Below are 22,170 nucleotides of genomic sequence, written 5' to 3' on the forward strand. Positions count from 1 at the left end.
TGATATCAATGTCGTCGGCGAAACCAAATAACTGGACGGACTTCGTGAAAATCGTACCACTCGTGTCAATCCCTGCCCTTCGTATTACTCCCTCCAAAGCGATGTTGAATAGCAGACACGAAAGACCATCACCTTGCCGTAACCCTCTACGCGTTTCGAAGGGACTCGAGAATGCCCCTGAAACTCGAACTACGCACATCACCCGATCCATCGTCGCCTTGATCAACCGTATCAGTTTATCCGGAAATCCGTTTTCGTGCATTAGCTGCCATAGCTGGTCCCGATCAATTGTATCATATGCGGCTTTGAAGTCGATAAATAGATGATGTGTGGGTACGTTGTATTCGCGGCATTTCTGCAATACCTGACGTATGGCGAACACCTGGTCTGTGGTAGAGCGTTCACCCATAAATCCCGCCTGGTACTGCCCCACGAACTTTCTTGCAATTGGTGTTAGTCGGCGGCATAAAATTTGGGAGAGTACCTTGTAGGCGGCGTTCAGCAATGTGATTGCGCGGTAGTTGTTACAATCCAGCTTATCGCCCTTTTTGTAGATGGGACACACGACACCTTCCATCCACTCCTGCGGCAGAGCCTCATCCTCCCAAACCTTGGTAATCACCCAGTGCAGCGCTCTAGCCAGTGCCTCACCACCGTGTTTAAACAGCTCTCCTGGTAGTTGGTCAACTCCAGGGGCTTTGTTGTTTTTCAGCCTGCCGATCTCCTCCTGGATTTCCTGGAGATTCGGAGCCGGAAGTCGCATGTCCTGCGCGCGTGCTCCTAGGTTCATTACCATACCGCCACCGTTGTCTGCCATATCGCCATTCAGGTGCTCTTCGTAGTGCTGCCGCCACCTTTGGATCACCTCACGCTCGTTTGTAAGAAGATTCCCGTTTATGTCCTTACACATGTCGGGCTGTGGCACGTGGCCCGGTTCAACTTCTCATAGAACTTTCGTGCGTTATTAGCGCGGTACAGTTCCTCCGTCTCTTCACGGTCTCGATCCTCCTGCTGGCGCTTTTTCTTCCGGAAAATCGAGTTTTGTCTGTTCCGCGCCCGTTTGTATCGTGCCTCGTTCGCCCTCTTGCGGTGTTGCAGCAATCTCGCCCATGCTGCATTCTTCTCCTCAACTAACTGCTCACATTCGCCGTCATACCAGTCGTTTCTCTGATCCGGAGCCACCGTGCCTAGTGCAGCGGTTGCGGTGCTTCCAATGGCGGATCGAATATCTCTCCAGCCATCTTCAAGAGATGCTGCGCCTAGCTGCTCTTCCGTTGGGAGTGCCACTTCCAGGTATCAGGTATCGTGGTCGGATTCAATATTCGCACTGCGGTAAGTGCGTACGTTCGTGATGTCGGAGAAGAATTTGCCGTCGATTAGAACGTGGTCGATTTGGTTTTCCGTTACTTGATTAGGTGATTTCCATGTGGCCTTGTGGATATTCTTGCGGGGGAAGAAAGTACTTCGGACTATCATTCCGCGGGAGGCTGCAAAGTTTATGCATCGTTGGCCGTTGTCGTTCGATACGGTATGCATACTATCCGGTCCGATGACCGGTCTATACATTTACTCCCTTCCTAACTGTGCGTTCATGTCACCGATGACGATTTTGACGTCCCGCAGTGGGCATCCATCGTATGTCTGCTCCAGCTGTGCATAGAACGCTTCTTTCTCGTCGTCGGATCTCCCTTCGTGTGTGCAGTGCACGTTGATGATGCTATAGGCCTTTTATCCTCAGCTTGCACATCCTTGCGTTTATTGGCTGCCACCCAATCACGCATTGGCGCATCTTTCCCAGCACTTGAAGCCGGTTCCCAGCTCGTTGGTGGTGCCACAGCTTTGGTAGAAGGTAGCCGCTCGATGCCCGCTTTTCCACACTTTCTGTCCTGTCCAGCAGATTTCCTGCAGCGCTACGACATCGAAGTTGCGGGGATGTAATTCATCGTAGATTATCCTGTCGCAACCTGCGAAGCCTAGCGACTTGCAGTTCCATGTTCCAAGCTTCCAATCGTGATCCTTTATTCGTCGCCCAGGTCGTTGCCGATTGTATCGAGTCGTATTATCTTCTATGTCGTTCGTAATAGTTGTTTTAAAGGCGGCTTATTGGGCCTGCGCAAACCTCCTGTCTCGTCGGAGGGCCGTCGTGTCAGGGCTGTTTAGCGTCCCACCTAACACCAGGACTTGGGCTTGTGCGCTTTGAGCGGCACACGGTCGCTTTGGCGGAGCCTACTTGCGGATTCATGCAGCTTTTTATAGAGGTTTAACAGGGCCCACTGTCAAACCCCACCACATGCTAGGCAGGCGCCACAACTCACAGATGGCCTGGGGAGGTATCGTCAAGCCCTTGGACATGGTCCTTGCTGCCCCCGCATGAAATGTCACTTTTCAAAATTATTGAAATGTCACTTTTAAAATTAATTTCAATTTAATTCTCCAAATGAGACAGAGCCTAGGTAGTTTGTTATTGACCACTGGCAAAAAAATTTACCCAAGGCTGAGTTTAATTTACCCAACGTTGAAATTAATCTACTCAAAATTGAGAATATTGAATTTACTCTAAGTTTGAGTTATTGTATTGAACATCCTCGGTGGGTTTGATGCATCTGGCTTTATCTTTGACAACAATCATGGAAAGAAAAAGAAAACACTACCCAAATTTGGGTAAAAGTTTATGCGACATTCTCATATTTAAGTACTTTTTACGTAATTTACGGGTTTAAAAATCTCCCTAAAAAAATTATGACTATTTTGCCTTATTCATGTAGGTAGTAATTTGGAGCATACGTCACTTCGTCAGATTAATGCAGAAAACTATTATGGTTTTATGGTTTTTCAGATTACGGCAGAGTAGCAGTCAAGTGTAAAGAGGCTGCACTCATAACAAAGAGATGAAGTGTCAAAATTGGAACAGCGCATTTGCTGTCAAATCAGTTGTTCCAATCGAGCACAAGGTTGTTAAAGGTAGGAGTATTGCGTCTCTTTGTTTTTCCAGGCTCGTTAGTCAAGTGAAATATCCCCTCAAGGTTATAATTTTAGTAGGTAGTCTATTACTTGTTTCAGGTTTTATTTCCATCGATGCGAATACTTTTTTTGCAGCTTTATCTTCTGGCGCGATTCTACTATCAATAGCAACATTCTGCCGTTGCCAAACGATTATAGTTTGCTTTGCACTTTAAACAAAATTCGTCTCAGCTCAACTTTCGCTTCCACAAAATTGTGATCCTTAAGAAACCGGATAATTTTCAATAATCCGCTTTCCCAATCACAAGCTGCAGCAAATCCAAATAAGAATCTTGAGAAAATTTCACTTGGCTGCCACTGATGCCATCCATACGAATAAATATTTATAGTATAACCTACTTCGTGGGTTATTCTTCAGTTAATCAGTTTACACGACCGTGGTTGGGTTCATACTGCTTTATTAAAAACTTATCTATAAATAGGAAAGCTACTTATTCTAGTACTTCTTAAGGATAGGTTTCGTAGTGGGAGAAACAACCATTTCAATTATCCAATCAGCGCAAGGGAACATAAACAAACTACAAACACATAAGCGCAGACGCGCGTTGGGTGTGATTAGTTGGCTTAGCAAAAGAAAGACAACATGACAAGGCATGTTATTGGTTCTATGTTATTTGACACCATGCGACCCTTTTCTAGTATGATGCAACTTGTGCATCGGTTATTGAGTCACTACTTGAATGCATGAGAACACAAGTGTTTTATTTATATTGCTCAACTTGTGTGGCAAGATATATGTATTATTCTGACCTAATGTGTTGTAAGAAATATGAGTAAGCTGTTTGTGGAACATGTAAGAATTCTAGGATTTCAAGTGGGTCATAAATTAGTTAAGCCATGAAGATTCAAATCTATGGTGCAAAGAAAATAAATGTAAACTGATATGCTACTGATAGATATGCTACATCACCCTCCTTAAAATGAATGATGTAACATAGTGAAATCATTCAATTGTTGTCAACATATAACTTGGTAAATAGTAAAAAAAAAAAGGTTGTTCTATACCACTTTACATATTCTTTGATAATTGTTATTGTTTACCTGAATTTAATAATATTATTAGATAATGCAAGTTTTAGATAAGAAAAATATTTTAAACTAAACCGAATTTCGCACATCTTAGTTGAACTAAGAATTTTTACCTATCTCATTTTTTTTTATTATTTTTTGGATTTCATTATTTTTATGAGATTAGGCTCGGTATTTTAACACTTCTTACGATCTAATTAACCTATTTTTATGAACTAGAGTTGATTGATTCGTTTTTAAATTTATGATCTCACAATTTGGATCTACTACTGTTCTGACTTGATAAGGACCTGTATAGAATGCATCTAATTTACGTCTGTTTTCTTTTTGTAAATAGACTGTATCTCCTATTTTTATTGGTAAAGGATTTGCTGAAAGATCATTCATTTCTTTCCGTATCTGTTTTTGTTCAAGTAATTTCCGTTTCACAATTTCATGAGATTTCTGAAGTTTGAATTTCAATTCGTTACTGTAAAGATCATAATTATATATTGGATCAATCTTTTCTGTGTATGTTTCGTGTGGTACTCTTGCTTTAACTCCAAAAACCAATTCATATGGTGTTAAACCATGATCAGTATGAGGTGAAGTATTATATGAAAATGCATAAAATTGTAACCAATCATCCCAATCAGATTGATGTTCATTAACGAAATTTCTCAGGTATTCATTTAAACACCTGTGATTTCTCTCCAATGAACCTATAGTCTGAGGATGATAGGCAGTTGAAAAAGTTTGCTTTACTTGTAAATATTTACATATTTGATCTAGAACTTCATTTTTATACTCGGTTCCTTGATCAGATTTTAACTCTAAAAATTTTCCGTATATTAAAATAAATTTTTCCACTAAAGCTTTTGCAATTACATTCGCTTCTTTAGATGGAATTGGAATTAAAATTACATACTTAGTAAGCTCACACTGTATAGTTACAGCATATCTATTATTATTATTTGATTTTGGAAGTGGTCCTACAGTGTCAATAGCTACCACTTCGAAAGGTCTAGATGGTGTAGTTGTAATTGTCAATTTTTCTTTCGTATGTTTAGTAATTTTGTTCAATTTGCACAATTCACAGGCCTTTATGAATTGAGCAATAGAACTTTTCATATTTGTCCAATTATAAATTTCTCTTAATTTGAGGTACAGCCTGTGCTGACCTACGTGTCCACCTGTTGGTGTTTGATGGTAATTTTTCAATATATTTTGAATTTCCTCAAGATCACTAATGAACCTGGGCGGATTGTATATTATTATTTGCAGATTTTTGATTGATTTCTGTGCTAGCTCTTTAAACATTTCTTTGGGTACCATTTTAAAAACATTGTCATGACTTGATATCGCGATTTTATTAATTTTCTGCAATTCCATTTCCTTTTCTAACACTGAAAGTGCAAACACTAGTGTTTGTCTTATACTTCGCAATTGTGTTGTAATTCGTATTATAACTTTTTTCTTGTTCACTGCTTCATGTATTGAAAAAATTAAATTTTTGTTTTCCACCATAGTAGTAAGTTTTGGTATTTTTCTAACATCAGTCGGATTTTCTGTCGTATAAATAACAAGTTGATCAGGCTTGTTATAGACGATAGTATTTTGACTGTTATCTTTATTCTGTTGTTTTTGATTACATTTAGATTCCTCAATTTTTTTCTTTGTCATCGCTCTCGTGTTAACAATAAATACATTATTACTTTTTAGTTCATCAAAAGAAGTTATGATGCGTGATAATGCGTCAGCTGCTACATTTGCTTTGCCTTTGATGTATTCAATATCAAAGTCAAAATCCTCTAACTCTAATCTCATTCTGGTTAACTTGGATGTTGGATTTTTCATATTAAACAGAAATACTAAAGGTCTATGGTCAGTACGGACTACAAATTTTCGTCCATACAAATAAGACTTAAAATAATCAATTGCCCAATGAATCGCTGTCAATTCTTTAAGAATAACTGATTTGTTCTTCTCTCCGGGCGTAAAACTTTTGCTAGCAAATGCAATAGGAAGGTCATTGCCATCAATATTTTGTGACAACACTGCTCCGCAACCTACATCAGATGCGTCGGTTGTCAAAACGAAAGTTTTCGCAAAATCTGGATACTGTAATAACGTTGGGGACATCAAAAATGACTTAAGAGCTTTGAAAGCATTTTCGCATTTTGATGACCAATCAAATTTTATATTTTTTTTCAACAACTGGTTCAATGGGTAAGCAATTGTAGCAAAATTTGGTACGAATTTCCGGTAGTAATTGCAAAAAGCTACAAACCTTCTTACTTCGTCACTGTTCTTTGGAATTGGATAATTTTTTATTGTTTCATATTTACTACTATCAGGCAGAATACCCTTGTCGGTGATATCTTCCACGCTGAGGTTGGTAAAAATTCTGCTGAGGTCTAGTAGTAAAATTTCTTCTCTGGTAATTTCGGTTTCTATTGAAATTATTTCCTCTAAAATCATTTCCCCTAAAATCCGGTCTCTGATTTTGACGTTGATTAATTTGTCTGTTTCGCATATTGAATATTTGTGATGTAGAAACATCATTTGCACACTCCTGTGCTTTTTGTAAAGCTTCTTTGATTGAGGCAAAATTTCCAGCTTTCAATATTAATTTCGTTTCAGTGGTGGTAATGCCATTGATAAGAGCAGATACTCCTGCTTTAGTTGTCATTTTCTTGGCTACATTTTCAGGAACTTCCTGCATAATATAGCAGTTTTCAAGTTTACTGCAAAGATTTTCAACTTCTTCGCAGAAACTTGTCATTTGACCTCGTTGCTTCGTTGAGTTCAATTTTGCTAATATTGTGTCTGGGGTTGTTGTGTCCTTACATTTTGCTTTAACATGATCGATTAATGCATCGATTGTAGCTATATTCTCAGAAAGGCCAGAACGAGCTCTTCCTGACAATCGTGTTTTAATAAATTTTACTGCCGTCGCCACATGCTCGGGCTTTATCAGATCCTTCAAAAAATTCACTGAATCAATGAACGATTCGGATCCAGTTACCGTGCCATCATACGGTTGCACTATCGCCGTTGCCTGTTTAATATCAAATTCAGCCATGACGTGAGTTAATTGGCTCAAATTTTTAGAAGGTGATTTTGAATGTTTCGATAATTTGTGGGGATGCTCGTACGTGGTCGTAGTCTTCGCAATACCCACTAAAGATCCAGTTCTATGTACTACGGTGTGAATACTTAAAATTTCGAGTTTGTGATTGATGATTTTCTGTATCTCGAAACTCCAATGACGTGTGTTTTTCGCAATGGTATGAAAATTTTCATCCTCTAATGTATCATGTTCTGTTTGCAGAAATAACTCAATTTGGGATTTTAAGTTTTGGTTCAATTTTTCCTTTTCCTTCAAAAGTTTATGAGATAGAGTAGTGTTAATTGCTTTTCTACAATATTGATACAAATTTCGCAATTCTATGTAGGCTTGCATTTCATTTCAAACCATTCTTTTTAGATTCATTTGTGTCCTTAATTTCAGTTTCGGTGTGCCAAGTGGATGGTTCATCACCAGGCAATTCACTTAATCTTTCGAGCATTTCCTCCCAAGTTTTGGGATCTCTATTTTTCGAATCGGGTGTAAAAATACCTACACTTTTTCCTTCACTAACTGATTTTAAAAATTTTAAAAATTCATCCCAATCGTCATCCATTTTTACTCAATAAATAAATAAATATAATTTGTGATCGACAATTAAGTACATAATACAAACATTATAAACAACATAATACTTAAAGCGTCAAAATAGGCAAAATATTTTTGTTTTGTTTTGAATACTTATCGTGTTGCAGCTCTAATGAACGATATCCGCTTTTCACGTGCGCCAAACCAGCGTTCTCGTCGTCGTTGTCGTCATTCGCACCTAGCGAGCACCACTCAGCGTCCCCGTCGTCGTTGTCGTCGTTTGCACTTAGCAAGCACCGCGCCGGCGTTCTTGTCGATAATATTTGCACTGAATGTTCTTCTGCTCTTCCTGCACTTGTTCAAGTTGTTCATTCGCACTCTTCAATTGTAATTCTAATAGGTGCGCTCCAATTACACACTGTTCACCTTGATCATTTTTATTCACGTTTCGTCATTCACGTGCTTTTGAATATATCAATCGGGGTAACTGCACCCTCACAGTCCATGATTTTATTCATTACATAGCAATTTTTGAGTTGCATTATTATCAGTGGGCTATTCACTTTCCGAAACACGTTTGGGCACAAAACAATTAAGTTCATCAAATCACGGGTTCCGACCATTGTGCACTATTTCACACGTGCCGCAGAGTACTAAGTTGTAACTCTCTTCGTGCGGTTTCACTCATGTTGCTTGTGATGTACTTGGAGTACATTTTTGCAAAAATAAAAATAATTATCACTAGCACTATTAGTAGAAGCGCTCCGGCTATCACTGTACTTTCCGTAGTGCTATTCGTGGTTACAATCTCATCACTGCTAAATATCCCCATTTTTTTCAGGGATCACTATCTAACACTTTGAAAATTAGTCTTTGCTTTGAATGTTAACTGTAATAACACTGTTACTTTTGCACTTAGTTTTCGTTGTCGAAGTCGAAGACTTCACTTGTCCTGCCACGGTCGCCATATAACCTACTTCGTGGGTTATTCTTCAGTTAATCAGTTTACACGACCGTGGTTGGGTTCATACTGCTTTATTAAAAACTTATCTATAAATAGGAAAGCTACTTATTCTAGTACTTCTTAAGGATAGGTTTCGTAGTGGGAGAAACAACCATTTCAATTATCCAATCAGCGCAAGGGAACATAAACAAACTACAAACACATAAGCGCAGACGCGCGTTGGGTGTGATTAGTTGGCTTAGCAAAAGAAAGACAACATGACAAGGCATGTTATTGGTTCTATGTTATTTGACACCATGCGACCCTTTTCTAGTATGAACCCAACCACGGTCGTGTAAACTGATTAACTGAAGAATAACCCACGAAGTAGGTTATAATAGCATCTCCGTGGTGCGCTCTGCAACGGACTGCAACCTTCTGGAGTCGCAAAGCGGTTAATTTGCACTTTGAACAAAATTCTTCGCACAAAAACCTCCCCTGTATAAAATGGTGATCCTGAGAAGAACCGATTAATTTCCAACAATGCACCTTTCGAATCACTATCAGCTTACGACGACGACCACACGACCCATGCCATCGGCAGGAATAAACTCCTGGGAATGCTGGGACAGCTGTCTGCTCTCCGCGACTTTTCAAATGAAATACCACGTCCGGTGAAAACCAGTATTCTCATAATCAGGAGGAGACCCATTAGTCCTACCTTGATTTCTGATAGCAATCTGAATAAAGATTTCAAAAGAAAAACATGAGTATCACTAGTGTCCAATCTACGAAGTACACCGTAACTATGCTGTGCTATTTGTTCAAAATATCAAATCAAAAGATCAACTCTCAAAGCATTGCAAACATATAGTAAGTGGGATTGACAATTTGACGCCACAATACACGATTCGAGGCCGCATCTCTATATCCTTGAATGCGCCCCACGCTCGCCAAGTCGTTTTGCACCTGGTCTGCCCACCTCGCTCGCTGCGCTCCACGCCGTCTCGTTTCTGCCGGATCGGAAGCGATCATCATCTTTGCAGGATTGCTGTCCGGCATTCTTGCAACATGCCCTACCCATCGTAGCCTTCCGGTTTTAGCTACCTTCTGGGCACTGGTTTCGCCGTAGAGCTGGGCGAGCTCGTGGTTCATTCTTCGCCGCCATACACCGTTTTCTTGCACACCGCCAAAGATGGTCCTAAGTACCCGTCTCTAGAATACTCCGACGGCTTGCAAGTCCTCCTCGAGCATTGTCCATGTTGCATGTCCTTAGAGGACTACCGGTTTTATCAGCGTCTTGTACATGACACATTTGGTGCGGTGGTGAATCTTTTTTGACCGCAGTTTCTTTTGGAGTCCGTAGTAGGCCCGACTTCCACAGATGATGCGCCTTCGTGTTTCACGACTAACATTGTTATCAGCCGTTAGCAAGGATCCAAGGTAGACGAATTCCTTGACCACCTCGAAGGTATCCCCGTCTATCGTAACACTGCTTCCCAGGCGGGCCCTGTCGCGCTCGGTTCCGCCCACAAGCATGTACTTTGTCTCCGACGTATTCACCACCAATCCAACTTTTGTTGCCAAATGTTCGCCAGACAATGTCCATGCCATCCGTGAAACAAGTAAATTGACTGGATCTGTTAAAAATCGACTCCGGCTGTTACATCCGGCTCTGCGCATTACACCTTCTAGCGCAATGTTGAACAACAGGCACGAAAGTCCATCACCTTGTCCTAGTCCCCGGCGCGATTCGAACAAACTGGAGTGTTCGCCCGAAATCTTCACACAGTTTTGCACGCCATTCACCGTTGCTTTGATCAATCTGGTAAGCTTCCCTGGGATGTGGAATTCTATACTTGATGATTTAATAATTGCTTCTGAAAAGATTTAATTGTTCGCAGGTGACAGTTTAGTTTTCAAACGCTTGCAATGACATCGAATTATCGTTCATTCTTTTTTTAAAGCTCTGGGGTCAAATGAAAGAGTCGAGTGTCCTATGACGAAAGACTTCGGTACCAGTCAAACAGGTCGAAAAACTCATTGAAGCGCCTGCTGATTTACCGAGCTGGCTCGTGTAGTGCATAGTTGCAAGTCTGTGGTTCTGGATACAAAAATGAACGTTGACGAAGAGGTCTTTCAGGTGCATACAGATTAAGGCTGTGAACCATTCCAGCAAATCGTTTATCTTTTAGTTAAAATTTGACAGTTCGATGGTTATTTCTCCGTGGTTAAAAATAACCCTGCTCCGGAGCATGATTAGATTTGACAGTTCGATAGTTAAACTTTGTTCGCGAGAAAATTGGCGCCAAAGCCATTTTGTTCCAAATAACTATCAATCTGTAAAAACTCAAATGGGTTGGCTTCGGAGTAAAATTTTAACCACGATGGGAAAATAACCATCGAAGTGTTCAATTTTTACTAAAAGTTAAACGAATCGCTGGAATGGTTCACAGCCTAAGTTGCGACAATAGTTTTTACTTACTTACTTATGGATCCTGTACACCTCCGGTGGTGCAAAGGGCCGACTTGAAAGATCTCCATCCTGAGCGTTGCCCGGCTATCGCTTTAACCTGTTGCCGGGTTAGATTTCGGTCGACTTCTTTTATTTCTTTATTGAGGCTTCGCCGCCATGAGCCTCTGGGTCTGCCTCTGCTGCGATGTCCCGCTGGGTTCCAGTCTAATGCTTGTTTACAGATTTCGTTTCCGCCCCTACGTAGAGTGTGACCGACCCAGCCCCACTTCCGATCCCGAATTTCTGTTGTAATCGGCCTCTGGTGACAACGACGATGGAGCTCGTTGTTTGAGATCCAGTTGTGAGGCCACCAGGCCCGAATTATATACCGCAGGCATCTGTTAATGAACACTTGCAGCCGTTGAGTGTTCTCCACTGATACACACCATGTTTCGCTAGCGTATAACAGCACAGATTGCACGTCAGAGTTGAAAATTCGTATTTTGGTGCGTTCACTTATCTGCCTGTTTTTCCAGATATTTCTTAAACTCGCAAAGGCAGCCCTTGCTTTCTTTATCCGTGCGCCTATGTCGATCTTGGTACCGCCGTCTGACGCCATTTGGCTACCAAGATATCGGAAGCTTTCAACATTCTCCACTGGTTGCCCGGCTACTGTGAAACTGGAAGGAGTCACCGTGTTCACATCCAACGATTTGGTTTTGTTGACGTTGATGACTAGACCTGCCGAAGAGGAGCGCTCGGCAAGGTCGTTGAGCTTACTCTGCATATCAGAGCGCCGTTGCGCGAGGAGTGCAACATCATCCGCCAATTCGAAGTCATTTAGGTGCTCCATGGTTATAGGCTGCCATAACAGCCCGCGGTTTGGTTCACGGTCAATCGCACCTACCAGAATCTCATCGATTACGATGAGGAACAGTAACGGTGATAGAATACATCCTTGCCTCACACCAGCTACGACCCGGATAGGGTCGGACAAGACCCCATTGTGCAGCACTCTACACGAGAAGGCCTCGTACTGTGCCTCGATGGGGCCGATGATTTTCTCAGGAACTCCTTTGCGTCTCAGGGCGCCCCACATATTCTCGTGATTGAGACGGTCGAAAGCTTTTTCGTAGTCAATGAATACCAAGTAAAGGGACTCTTGGAATTCGTTGACCTGCTCCAAAATGATGCGGAGCGTGACAATATGGTCCACACAGGATCTTCCGGCACGGAATCCGGCTTGCTGCCGCCGGAGAGTCGCATCGATCTTCTCCTGAATCCGGGCTAGGATAATTTTGCACAGAACTTTGAGAACGGTACACAGCAATATAATGCCTCGCCAGTTATCGCATACAGTCAGGTCACCCTTTTTGGGCACCTTCACTAAGATACCTTGCATCCAGTCGACCGGGAAAGTTGCGGTGTCCCAGATATTACGAAATAAACGATGCAGTAGTTGAGCGGATGTCATGGGGTCAGCTTTGAGCATCTCGGCTGATATGCGGTCGACCCCTGGGGCTTTATTCGATTTAATGTTTTGGATGGCTGTTTGAATCTCTAGCAGTGATGGAGCTTCGGTATTGACGCGTGTTATACGTCGGATCCTAGGCAGATCATGCCGAGGTGGTGATGGCCTGGCTGGCACTTGAAAAAGTTGTTCGAAATGCTCGAACCAGCGTTTCAGCTGGTCAGTTGGGTCGGTCAATAACTGATTATTCGCGTCTTTCACAGGCATCGTTGCATTCATCTTCGTCCCGCTTAAGCGTCGTAAGATATCGTAGAGGAGGCGAATGTCCCCGGTTGCGGCGGCTCTCTCTCCTTCGTCTCTCTGGCCCACGCTCGCTTGTCCCGTCGACATGAGCGTTTTGCTTCCTTCTCAAGAGCCGCGTATCGTTGACGGGCTAAGACTTTGGCTCCTCTGGTTTTCGATCGCTCTATCGCGGCTTTGGCTTCTCTTCGCTTCTTTATCTTTCTCCAGGTCTCATCGGTGATCCATTGTTTTCTCTGGGTGCGTAGTTCGCCCAGATTGTTCTCGCTGGTGGTGATGAAGGCATTCTTGATGGCGGTCCATTGGTCTTCCACGCTGCCACCTTCCGGAGTATCTGCAACACGCGTCTCCAGTTCTTCAACGAAGGACCGTTTCACCGTGGCATCTTCCAGTCGGCGTGTGTTGAATCGTCGTCCAACTCTTTCCTCCTGCCGACGAATCCGCGCAATGCGCAGGCGTATTTCGCCGATGAGGAAGTGATGATCAGACGCGATATCGGCACTACGTTTATTCCGTACATCAGGATGGCTCCGTTTCCATTTTCGGCTGATGCAGATGTGGTCGATTTGATTTTCTGTAAAGCCGTTACGGGAGACCCACATGACCTTGTCAACCGGTCGATGAGGGAAGAGCGATCCTCCGATCACCATGTCGTTATTACCACAAAATTCTGCGAACAGCTCTCCGTTTTCGCTCATTTATCCGAGACCATGGCGTCCCATAATGCGCTCATGGTTCGAGTTGTCGGATCCGATCTTCGCATTGAAGTCACCCAAACAGATCTTGATATCACCCTTCGGAATTCTATCTACGACGGCATTGAGTTGACTGTAGAAGTTCTCTTTGTCTTGCAGATCGGCAGCATCGGTTGGCGCATAACATTGGATTATAGTAAGGTTTCGGTCCCGTGTTCTAAATCTGGCAACGATTATCCTTTCACTTATAGGTTCCCACTTCATAAGCGCAGAGTGTGCCTGAGCGCTTAGTAGGAAGCCAAATCCGCGATGCCGGGGAGCGTGTTCACCTCGTAAACCAGAGTATAGCAGAACTTGTCCCGACGGCGTTCTGTGTTCTCCAAAGTTTGGTTAACGGACTTCACTCAGTGCCAGGATCTCAAGCTTCATGCGGCGTGCCTCATTGGCAAGTTGTGCCAATTTACCCTGCTGGGCTAGGGTTAAAACGTTCCATGTTCTTATTCTTGTCCGTTGTTTCGCGCTAAGAGTCGTCGTCGTAAAATCAGTCCGTATTCTTTCCTTATCGGATTCTCGAACAAATTTATGTTTCGGGAGCAGTAGGTTGTTGGCCCAAGGTTCCCTATCCACAGGGATGGGGCTGCCATCTTAGGTATAGCTTCCGGGGAATAGCATTTCATACTCAGCCGCTGGGTGCCAGAACAGACGCTGTTGGACCCGCACCTCCTTGGTGAACAGACGCTCGGTCAGTCGGGTCAATTTGTTTAAAGTCCCAGCCAACACCAGGACTAGGCTAGTGCGCTTTGAGCGGCACACGGTCGCTTTGATAGGGCCTGCTTGGGGACACATGCAGCTTTTTATAGAAGTTCAACAGAGCCCACTGTCGAACCCCACCACATCCTAGGCAGACCCCACAGGACGCACCCTCTCACTCTAGCTGATGTCAGAAGGACAACAGTGCCCAGGCTGCACTACCATCTAAGTACGCAACCCTTAGCTGGCGGTCAATTGTCATCGGAAGACCCGTGGAAGCGTGAGTATTGGAACTTGTGAGGACCAGAGCTATGTTAGGCGCCACTTCCCGGATGTCAACTCACCATTTCGCAGCCCGACAATAGTTTTGGACAATCTATATTTCCGCTGAGCAGCTCTTCAGCAAACTTGGCTTGAGCTGCTATTCATCTTACCTCTAGTGGTTCGATTCCAATCAAACGACAACGTTCCTCGTACAGTGGCAAGTTTACGGATCGCGCCACTTCAGAAAACAGAGAGCGTTTCTCAAAAACTTTCATTGAATTCAATTCTTGCGATCCATGTGACTTGAAAAGGACAACAAACAACAGCAGATGATTCTAGTATCAATCGCACGATGGAGCGATAAAGTTCTCTAAAGCGAAGCGGATCACGGAACTCGTCGGTAATTTTGAAGATAAAGCCCAATTAACGATTAGCTCGGGCGACAATATCATCGTAGTGAAGTGTGAATGTCAGTCCGCTATCCATTAATTTAAGGTACAGTGGGGCAAGTGGGTAAAGGAAATCTCGCTTAACTTTTCAAAAGGTCCTAAGTAACATTTTTTTCATGAATTAATTTGAATAGCGCAATCAACAGAACAACATGAAAGCTATTGATTGCAGTATTCAAATTAGTTCATGAAAAAAATGTTACTTAGGTCCTTTTGAAAAGTTAAGCGAGAAATCGTATATTTCATGTTCATCAAGTCATAAAAGTTGAATATAATATTGAAATTGATCATATTTATGACATAACAAATCATCTATCCAATCTTTATATGCCTGCGAACAAGATCTTTGAAAAATACTTTTAGGATACAATATATTTGGAAAACAAAAAGTCGGTTTCAATTTTTCACTTGCCCCACATGTGGTAAGTGAAAAAATGATTTTAAAAGAGGATTTTTCAATATAAGAACACATTTTCTGTTCATATATTTCTTGCAAATGATAATTATACTGAATAGAGCATAACTGTGATCTGTTATGATGCTTTTTGACACTTCATGAAAGTCAAAGGGCACTAGTGCCTCCATTAAATGATTTTTATGTTTTTATGTTTTCTTTACTTGAATTTTTTTAGGTCTAATATCTCATCTCCATTTGTGTCTAACACTACTTTCTATTTCAGGTTTACAGTAAGATAATGAACCTTGGCGATAATGCAGAGAAATTATCTTTGAAATATTCATCAAACCTGGAATCATATTGTGTTTCATTAACAATCCACTTATGATTTCAGTAGAAGAGTCTACATTAAAAAATAAATAAATTTTATAAATTTCAACTAAATAAATCATAATTGTTGATATATTTGCAATAGTAGTGATTACTGTATTTAAGCTATATAAATAACATTTTTTCACGAATTATTTATCAAACGTGGATTATTTAAAATACCGTGCTGTGCCCTTATCCGTTCACCTAAGACATATGTTGGGATGCATTCATAGACTTAGGCTCCACTAGTGAAAACAAAATTGACCAATTATGTGATCCTAATTCCAATCATCTGAAATGGCATTGTTCCTAATTCCGTTCATTCGTGTTCCTAATTCCAATAACCCGAAAAACATTTCATTTCTTGGAGATGCTAATACCAGGCATCATTTTTCTCACAAATCCATCTTTTCATTTATTATAATATTGCAAATAAAAAGCCTAAAATGTAATTTCCTTCCAAATTTAAAATACAATGAATGATATTTCCTTAGTATAGCCAAGTTGACTGTTTTTTCGTTTGTTTCACTTATCATTCGAGATATATTCAACATGAACATTGATGCTAGCTGCCCAGAGGTGAACGTGCCCCTGGAGCCGGCGTTCTGATAGCTGCCCCGTTGCATTAGGTACCACAGAAAAGGACAGATACGATTCCTTATTAGAGTTTTACACCTTATCCTCAACGTAATTTTGACTAGAGCCTGGATACTAGGCCTTTAATTCTGACCTGAACCTTCCAAAACAATGTCTCTGTTTGTTTGGAATTGTTCGTACCACTGTTTCGTTCAAATTGAATATTCTTCAAAGTTCCGGTTCTTTAAAGTACCGGAAAACCCTACTTCTACGAAGTATTCACGGATTTCGGTGAAACATAACCTTATTTGCAGCTCAGAGAGGGCAGTGTTTTTTTTTTATAGAAATTCCCCAAGAAATTTCCGGATAAAGCTTTTAAACAAGAACGCCGCAATTATGGATTGTGCTGTTTAAAACCCTGTCCGGAAACCCTTTCTTAACACTGTCCAGCATTCACTTTATAAATCATCATCAAATCATTAACTGAAAAAACTGCACGAGTTGAAAAAGGTCCCATAACCTGTCGTCAACGGAATTCTGAATAATTCCCATAACTGGAAGACCGAAAGCTGCCTGCTTGCGGGATAGAATTTCAAATGTTCACCATTCATATGGCTTCATGTACGATGTACCTTTTCTTGCTCATAGATTATATTCTCAAACAAAGAATTTTCGGAATCCATCCTCCAAACCCAATGAACGGAATAAGGAACGAGTAGATTTAGATGTACCTTTATTCCGGTCAAGATATTTTTCACTTTTCAGAATTTTCTATCGGGAAAATACAGGCAACAATTTGGTAATACGTTAGAATGTTACCTGTTTTGTCTTGTTATGCTGCTGTGTTTGAAATCCAGGGCAAATTGTCACTTAAAAATGCTTAAATATTATGACAGACGTTCTTAGCAAGTGGGTTAATGAAAACAGTCAAAATGGCGCTCGTAAGGACGACCAACAAATTTTGTTTAAATTTTCACTATTAATCGCTTAAAATGACGCTGTTTTTCATTTCATTTCATGCACACATAACCAAAGAAAAGTACAAGGATGTTTTCCTGTTGTTTTTAGACAAAAACTTTTTATTATTTATCATTTTGTCTTGCGTGAACGGAATTAGGCGCTGATTGGAATAAGGGCACAGCACGGTACTGACACGCTTGGCACTTTGGGTTCCTGATTAGTATCATTTGTTTATATACGCTTAATAGCAATATTTGTGTTCGGAAAAATAGAGAAATGCATTCAGTGTCGGAAAATTTTCACTTGCCCCACCCATGGTAAAAAACAGGCAAAGCAATAAAATATTTTTTTCAAAATTTTTGATGTTCATATCAATATTTTTGTGGCTGGAATTCAAAACTACAAAGAAAACCAACTAATTGAATGTGTTATGGAAACCAACATAAAAAATATTTGTATTCATTGACACGCAAACAACTTGTGCAAAAGATAAACTTGAAAGGTTAATAATCTTTTACTCTGGCATGTTTAAATGGTTCATTATTTCATGTTTCACTTATTCACCGCATTGATTTGAATGGCCTTGTATGATTGTGAAGTGAAATTGAGTAATTCTGTGCTTCATCAGTGAAATACTTGCGTTTTTTCTCTTACCCCATTTACCCACTTACCCCACTGTACCTTACTTATAACCTAGTCAACCTAGAAACCACTACCATGCTACTAATGCAAAATTATTCACAATCTTTTTCAGGTTCTGATCTTCAACAAATTCACGTACGACATATTGGAGGCTATATTCGTGGTCAAGCGCGTACAAGCGATGATGGAGTTCTTCACATCCTGTCTTCAAATGGCCTGCGCATTCAAAGGAACTGGAATGGCGACGGCCTTCAATGATGATAACCTGGTTCGACCGATCCGTAAATTCATATCCGACTTCGTCTACTACTGCATGCTGGGCATCGGCCCGTCGGCAGCCGGCATGGTTACTTATGGTATACTTTTGCGCATCAACCCGCATATAGAACAGGACAGCGAGATGTTACAGCAAATGACTGGATCGGATCGAGTGTGTTTGTCCGATTTGTACACCGAAAACATTGACCGTATTATGAGTGCGGAACAAATCACTGGATTAGATTTGAACCAAGCGACAAATGCTTGCCTTCATCTTAGTTTCACGTGGAGAAAGATGATGAAAGTTAAGCTACTGTCGGAACATATCCTGACAGCACAAATTTCATTAACAAGATCGCAGATGCAATTCGTTGCCCACAGCTGGTTGCATGAGTTGACAACTGCAGACAGCTCAACGACTGCCTCTTCCAATGACTTAACAATCTATGCTGATGGGTCGTTGATACTTGTTCAGCTCAAAAACATTGTGGAATCGTTAACATCCTCGAAGATATCCATTCAAAAATTGGGTGCCGATATTACAACTAGCACAAATGCAATACTCCATCGTTTAAAGTGGGCTTCTGGAGCCAACCCCGAGCTTGTTCATCTGCTGAAATCATTTGAGCAGGCTTCTCTGCAAAAGCGAGACTTTTTGAACGAACAGCTCATCTATTTGGACATTGCACTGAAGCATTGCAGCTCGGTTCTAAACTACCAAGTTGGTCGCATGCAAATCAACCGGCACGCTGAACAGGACCAAACATTCGTCAACATGATCGATAAATATAGGAAGGCCTGCACAAAGTTAAACTCATGTTCAGCAATGGTGAACCAGACGGAAGTTGCTCTTGTTGAATTGCTGGATCCGGAGGGACAAATTAATCAAATTTGGCTAAATGACGTGAAAGCTTTGATTGACGACATGACAGATCAAGTGCAGACCAAGATTGCAAAAATGGAGAAAACGGTGCGCAATGCGCAAGACAAACTGCACATGAGTGCAAATGAGCTGAAGGAACTCATGGGCGCACATCACGCATTGGCATCGGACATCCGTAATTTACTGAAGATGAAACTTAAGATGGAAACAACTCCGGCGCTGAGAGAATACTTGCTTCGCTATAAGGCCTTCCTGGAGACGGTATCCGAGATTTACTCTAACGTACTGAGCAAGGATTTTACCGATGGAATGGTACGCCAAGCGAAGGAACAGGTTCGCAATACGATGCCGAATGTGCACAAGATATTCGATCAGCTGTTCCAGTTCGAACAAAGCGGAACCAGCGAAGCCGGGTCTGGAATGACCGGCGAGGAAGAGGAAACCGATAAACTGAGTGTTGAAATAGTTGATAAACTGAGTGTTGAGTCGCCCACCAAACGGAACCACATGAAGGGTACGTTCGGATACGTTATTGATCGGAAGTTATAATTAATGTTCTTATTTCGTTTCCCAGCTCATCGCACCCAAAAGGAGCAAAAACGGAATGCTTATGCTGTATCGGTGTGGCGTCGCATCCGGATGAAACTGGAGGGAAGAGACCCAGATCCGAACCGTCGTTGTACCGCGCAAGAGCAGGTTGAGTGGATGATACGGGAAGCGATGGATCCGGACAACTTGGCGGTCCTCTACGAGGGTTGGACGCCTTGGGTTTGAATTCTAGCACTATGGTTAACAGGTAAACTTGGTCGGCTAAACTCTTCAACAAACATCAAAACCCAGACGAGAGACGCGTTGCGAATGGGTTTTTCGCGGTAGCGTGTCCGTTTTGGTTTCAACAATCTTCAGTCAGTAGACTGCTCACCATCGACGCGGGAGCCATTTGTCCGGTAACTGAGCAGAAGTGGCACTGCCTTGGTAATGTTTGGGTTACCAAGTCTGGTAACTTCAAATTCCACCAAGCGTTTGTCCAGTCTGCACTGAAGCCCATACCTGAGCTTTCGTTCGCTGAAGCAATAAAGTCCCGTAGACACTTGATTCCGGGTGGATCAAAATCCATTGCTACACAGCGAATGATATTAGGTCATTCAAAACCCCTTACTTTAAAACTATCTTGACATTTTCCTATCATTTATTTGAACTGCAGTGTAGTCTTGGGTAATATTTTCCCTCAATGCCAATATCACGAAGCCGCGATCAGGCTGCAGAATACCTTTCAACTCTCTTGTAACATCATAGAAGAACCGGAAATCATGTTGTTTGGTATAAGATGAGAGCGGTTCATGGGAAACGCTCTTAAATATGGTATGAGTAAAATATTACTTCATTTATCAACATTGAAGATCAAAATTAAACCATGGTGAAAGGAACCTCCAAATATATGACCTTTTTATATTCATAGACATCTTCATCAATACTGTTAGTATTTTGTATTATTTCCCTTTTTTGAGAATTTTTAATAACCACTATCTTTGGATAATTTCATGGTTTTTATTTTCAATTCAAATTCTTTTTATGGTTCTTAACTGTCCCATCATTCTGGAGTGCTGCATAACATAACTTAACCCTTCTGTGTGACACTATGGGACAGATTTCCCTACTATTGCATTAATCCGCCAACAATATAATCTTCTGTGTCGTATCATTTTCGAGAATATCCCGGCCTTTACAATCCTATGAATCATCGTTCTAAATTTTCTGTTAGACAAGTTTATCATTCGTCTTAGCTTTTAGATGAAGCCATCTCGGCACTTAATAATTTGGACATCGCACAAAAACATCCACGGCGTAACTCCTGATATATATGGACAGTAGTGTATTGTTTAACTCATCGTTCGTTTTACTGTGAGTTTCTTACAAGTTCTGACGAAATAATTGATCACTAATGTGGATAACAACTCTGTGAAATCAAACGTGTCAGATATAAACAAGCTCAATATCTGGATTACTCCGTGCTCGACGTCGCCCCATCAAACCAATGGTAAAATTATGAAACCAAAATGAAATCGAAAGTCAACATAGGCTCACAACAGATACTACAGCATCAAATTGGATCATGTCTGTGTTTGGCTTATGAATTCAAATAATATATATGTTGCTTATAAGCTGCGTACACTGATTTGTATTAATTTTGATGACAATCCTCGAATAATTATTTGCTAGTAGGAGAAAATGGCATGAAATGCTCCCACGGGTCAAAATTACCCAAAATAATTTTCTATTTCGATAACTTTTTTGACTTGAATACTTTTATTTGCAGATTAATTTTAACATTTGAAGTGGTTGGTCACTTGGCACTTCATCTTTGTTTTGATTTTAATAATTGAAAATTTGAAAAACTAACTACTACGTGCACTAATATTTACAATACGAATTTGAGACAAAAGAATAGCCGGGTCGCGTACTTTTGTTTAGCTTCGCTCCGACTTTTTTTTCTCGAAAATCATAGCGTCAAAGGGTTCTTTCGTGGACTATTTCGACGTAAAACGGTCAAGTGGACTAGAGGCATTCCGAAAATGGTGTGTTAACTGGATACTAGTTTCGTTGTGAATTTTAGAAGCTGTTGTAGTGAATCACCACTATTCGTAGCGTCCGTATTGTCTAGTTTGTTATTTAGAAAGTAGTCATAGCAGTTGGAGCACGTTTTTACATACTTTTCACACCTACCGAAAAGCAAACAAGCTTTGGTGTAGTGTGAGAGAACCGAATGGCCTTAAGTAGCGGGGGGCTTCACGCCTTCCCACCATTACTTGGCTCTGTGAGTACGAATGCTGTGCCGTTGTATCTCACACACTGAGGATACTGGCCGTAAGATTTTCATACGACCAAACTTATGAAAATGTTTCATACGAATTAAACTATGAAAATCGTAGGATCTTTTGTCGATCAATTCTAACTCTTTATTGAGTATCCAACGAGGCAGATTCTCGAAGCGTCGGTGGGCGTGTGGTGTAAACGCACGCCTCCTAATCACGACGTCCATGGTTCGAAACCGGGTTACACTTTTTTTT

The 22,170-nt window shown here is 41.3% G+C and overlaps 1 protein-coding gene across 1 annotated transcript in view; it reads left to right on the forward strand.

The window, feature by feature from the left end:
• The window catches only part of LOC134205447 (serine/threonine-protein kinase Smg1-like), a 96,857-nt gene extending 75,599 nt beyond the window's left edge, over positions 1-21,258 (forward strand). Inside the window, 2 exon segments of the mRNA XM_062680690.1 lie at positions 18,074-19,616; positions 19,677-21,258. Coding sequence (XP_062536674.1) covers positions 18,074-19,616; positions 19,677-19,876 — 1,743 coding nt within the window. The 3' untranslated portion in view covers positions 19,877-21,258.
• The last annotated feature ends 912 nt before the right edge of the window (positions 21,259-22,170 follow it).

Source organism: Armigeres subalbatus, chromosome 1, assembly GCF_024139115.2.
Source record: "Armigeres subalbatus isolate Guangzhou_Male chromosome 1, GZ_Asu_2, whole genome shotgun sequence".
Lineage (NCBI taxonomy): Eukaryota > Metazoa > Arthropoda > Insecta > Diptera > Culicidae > Armigeres > Armigeres subalbatus.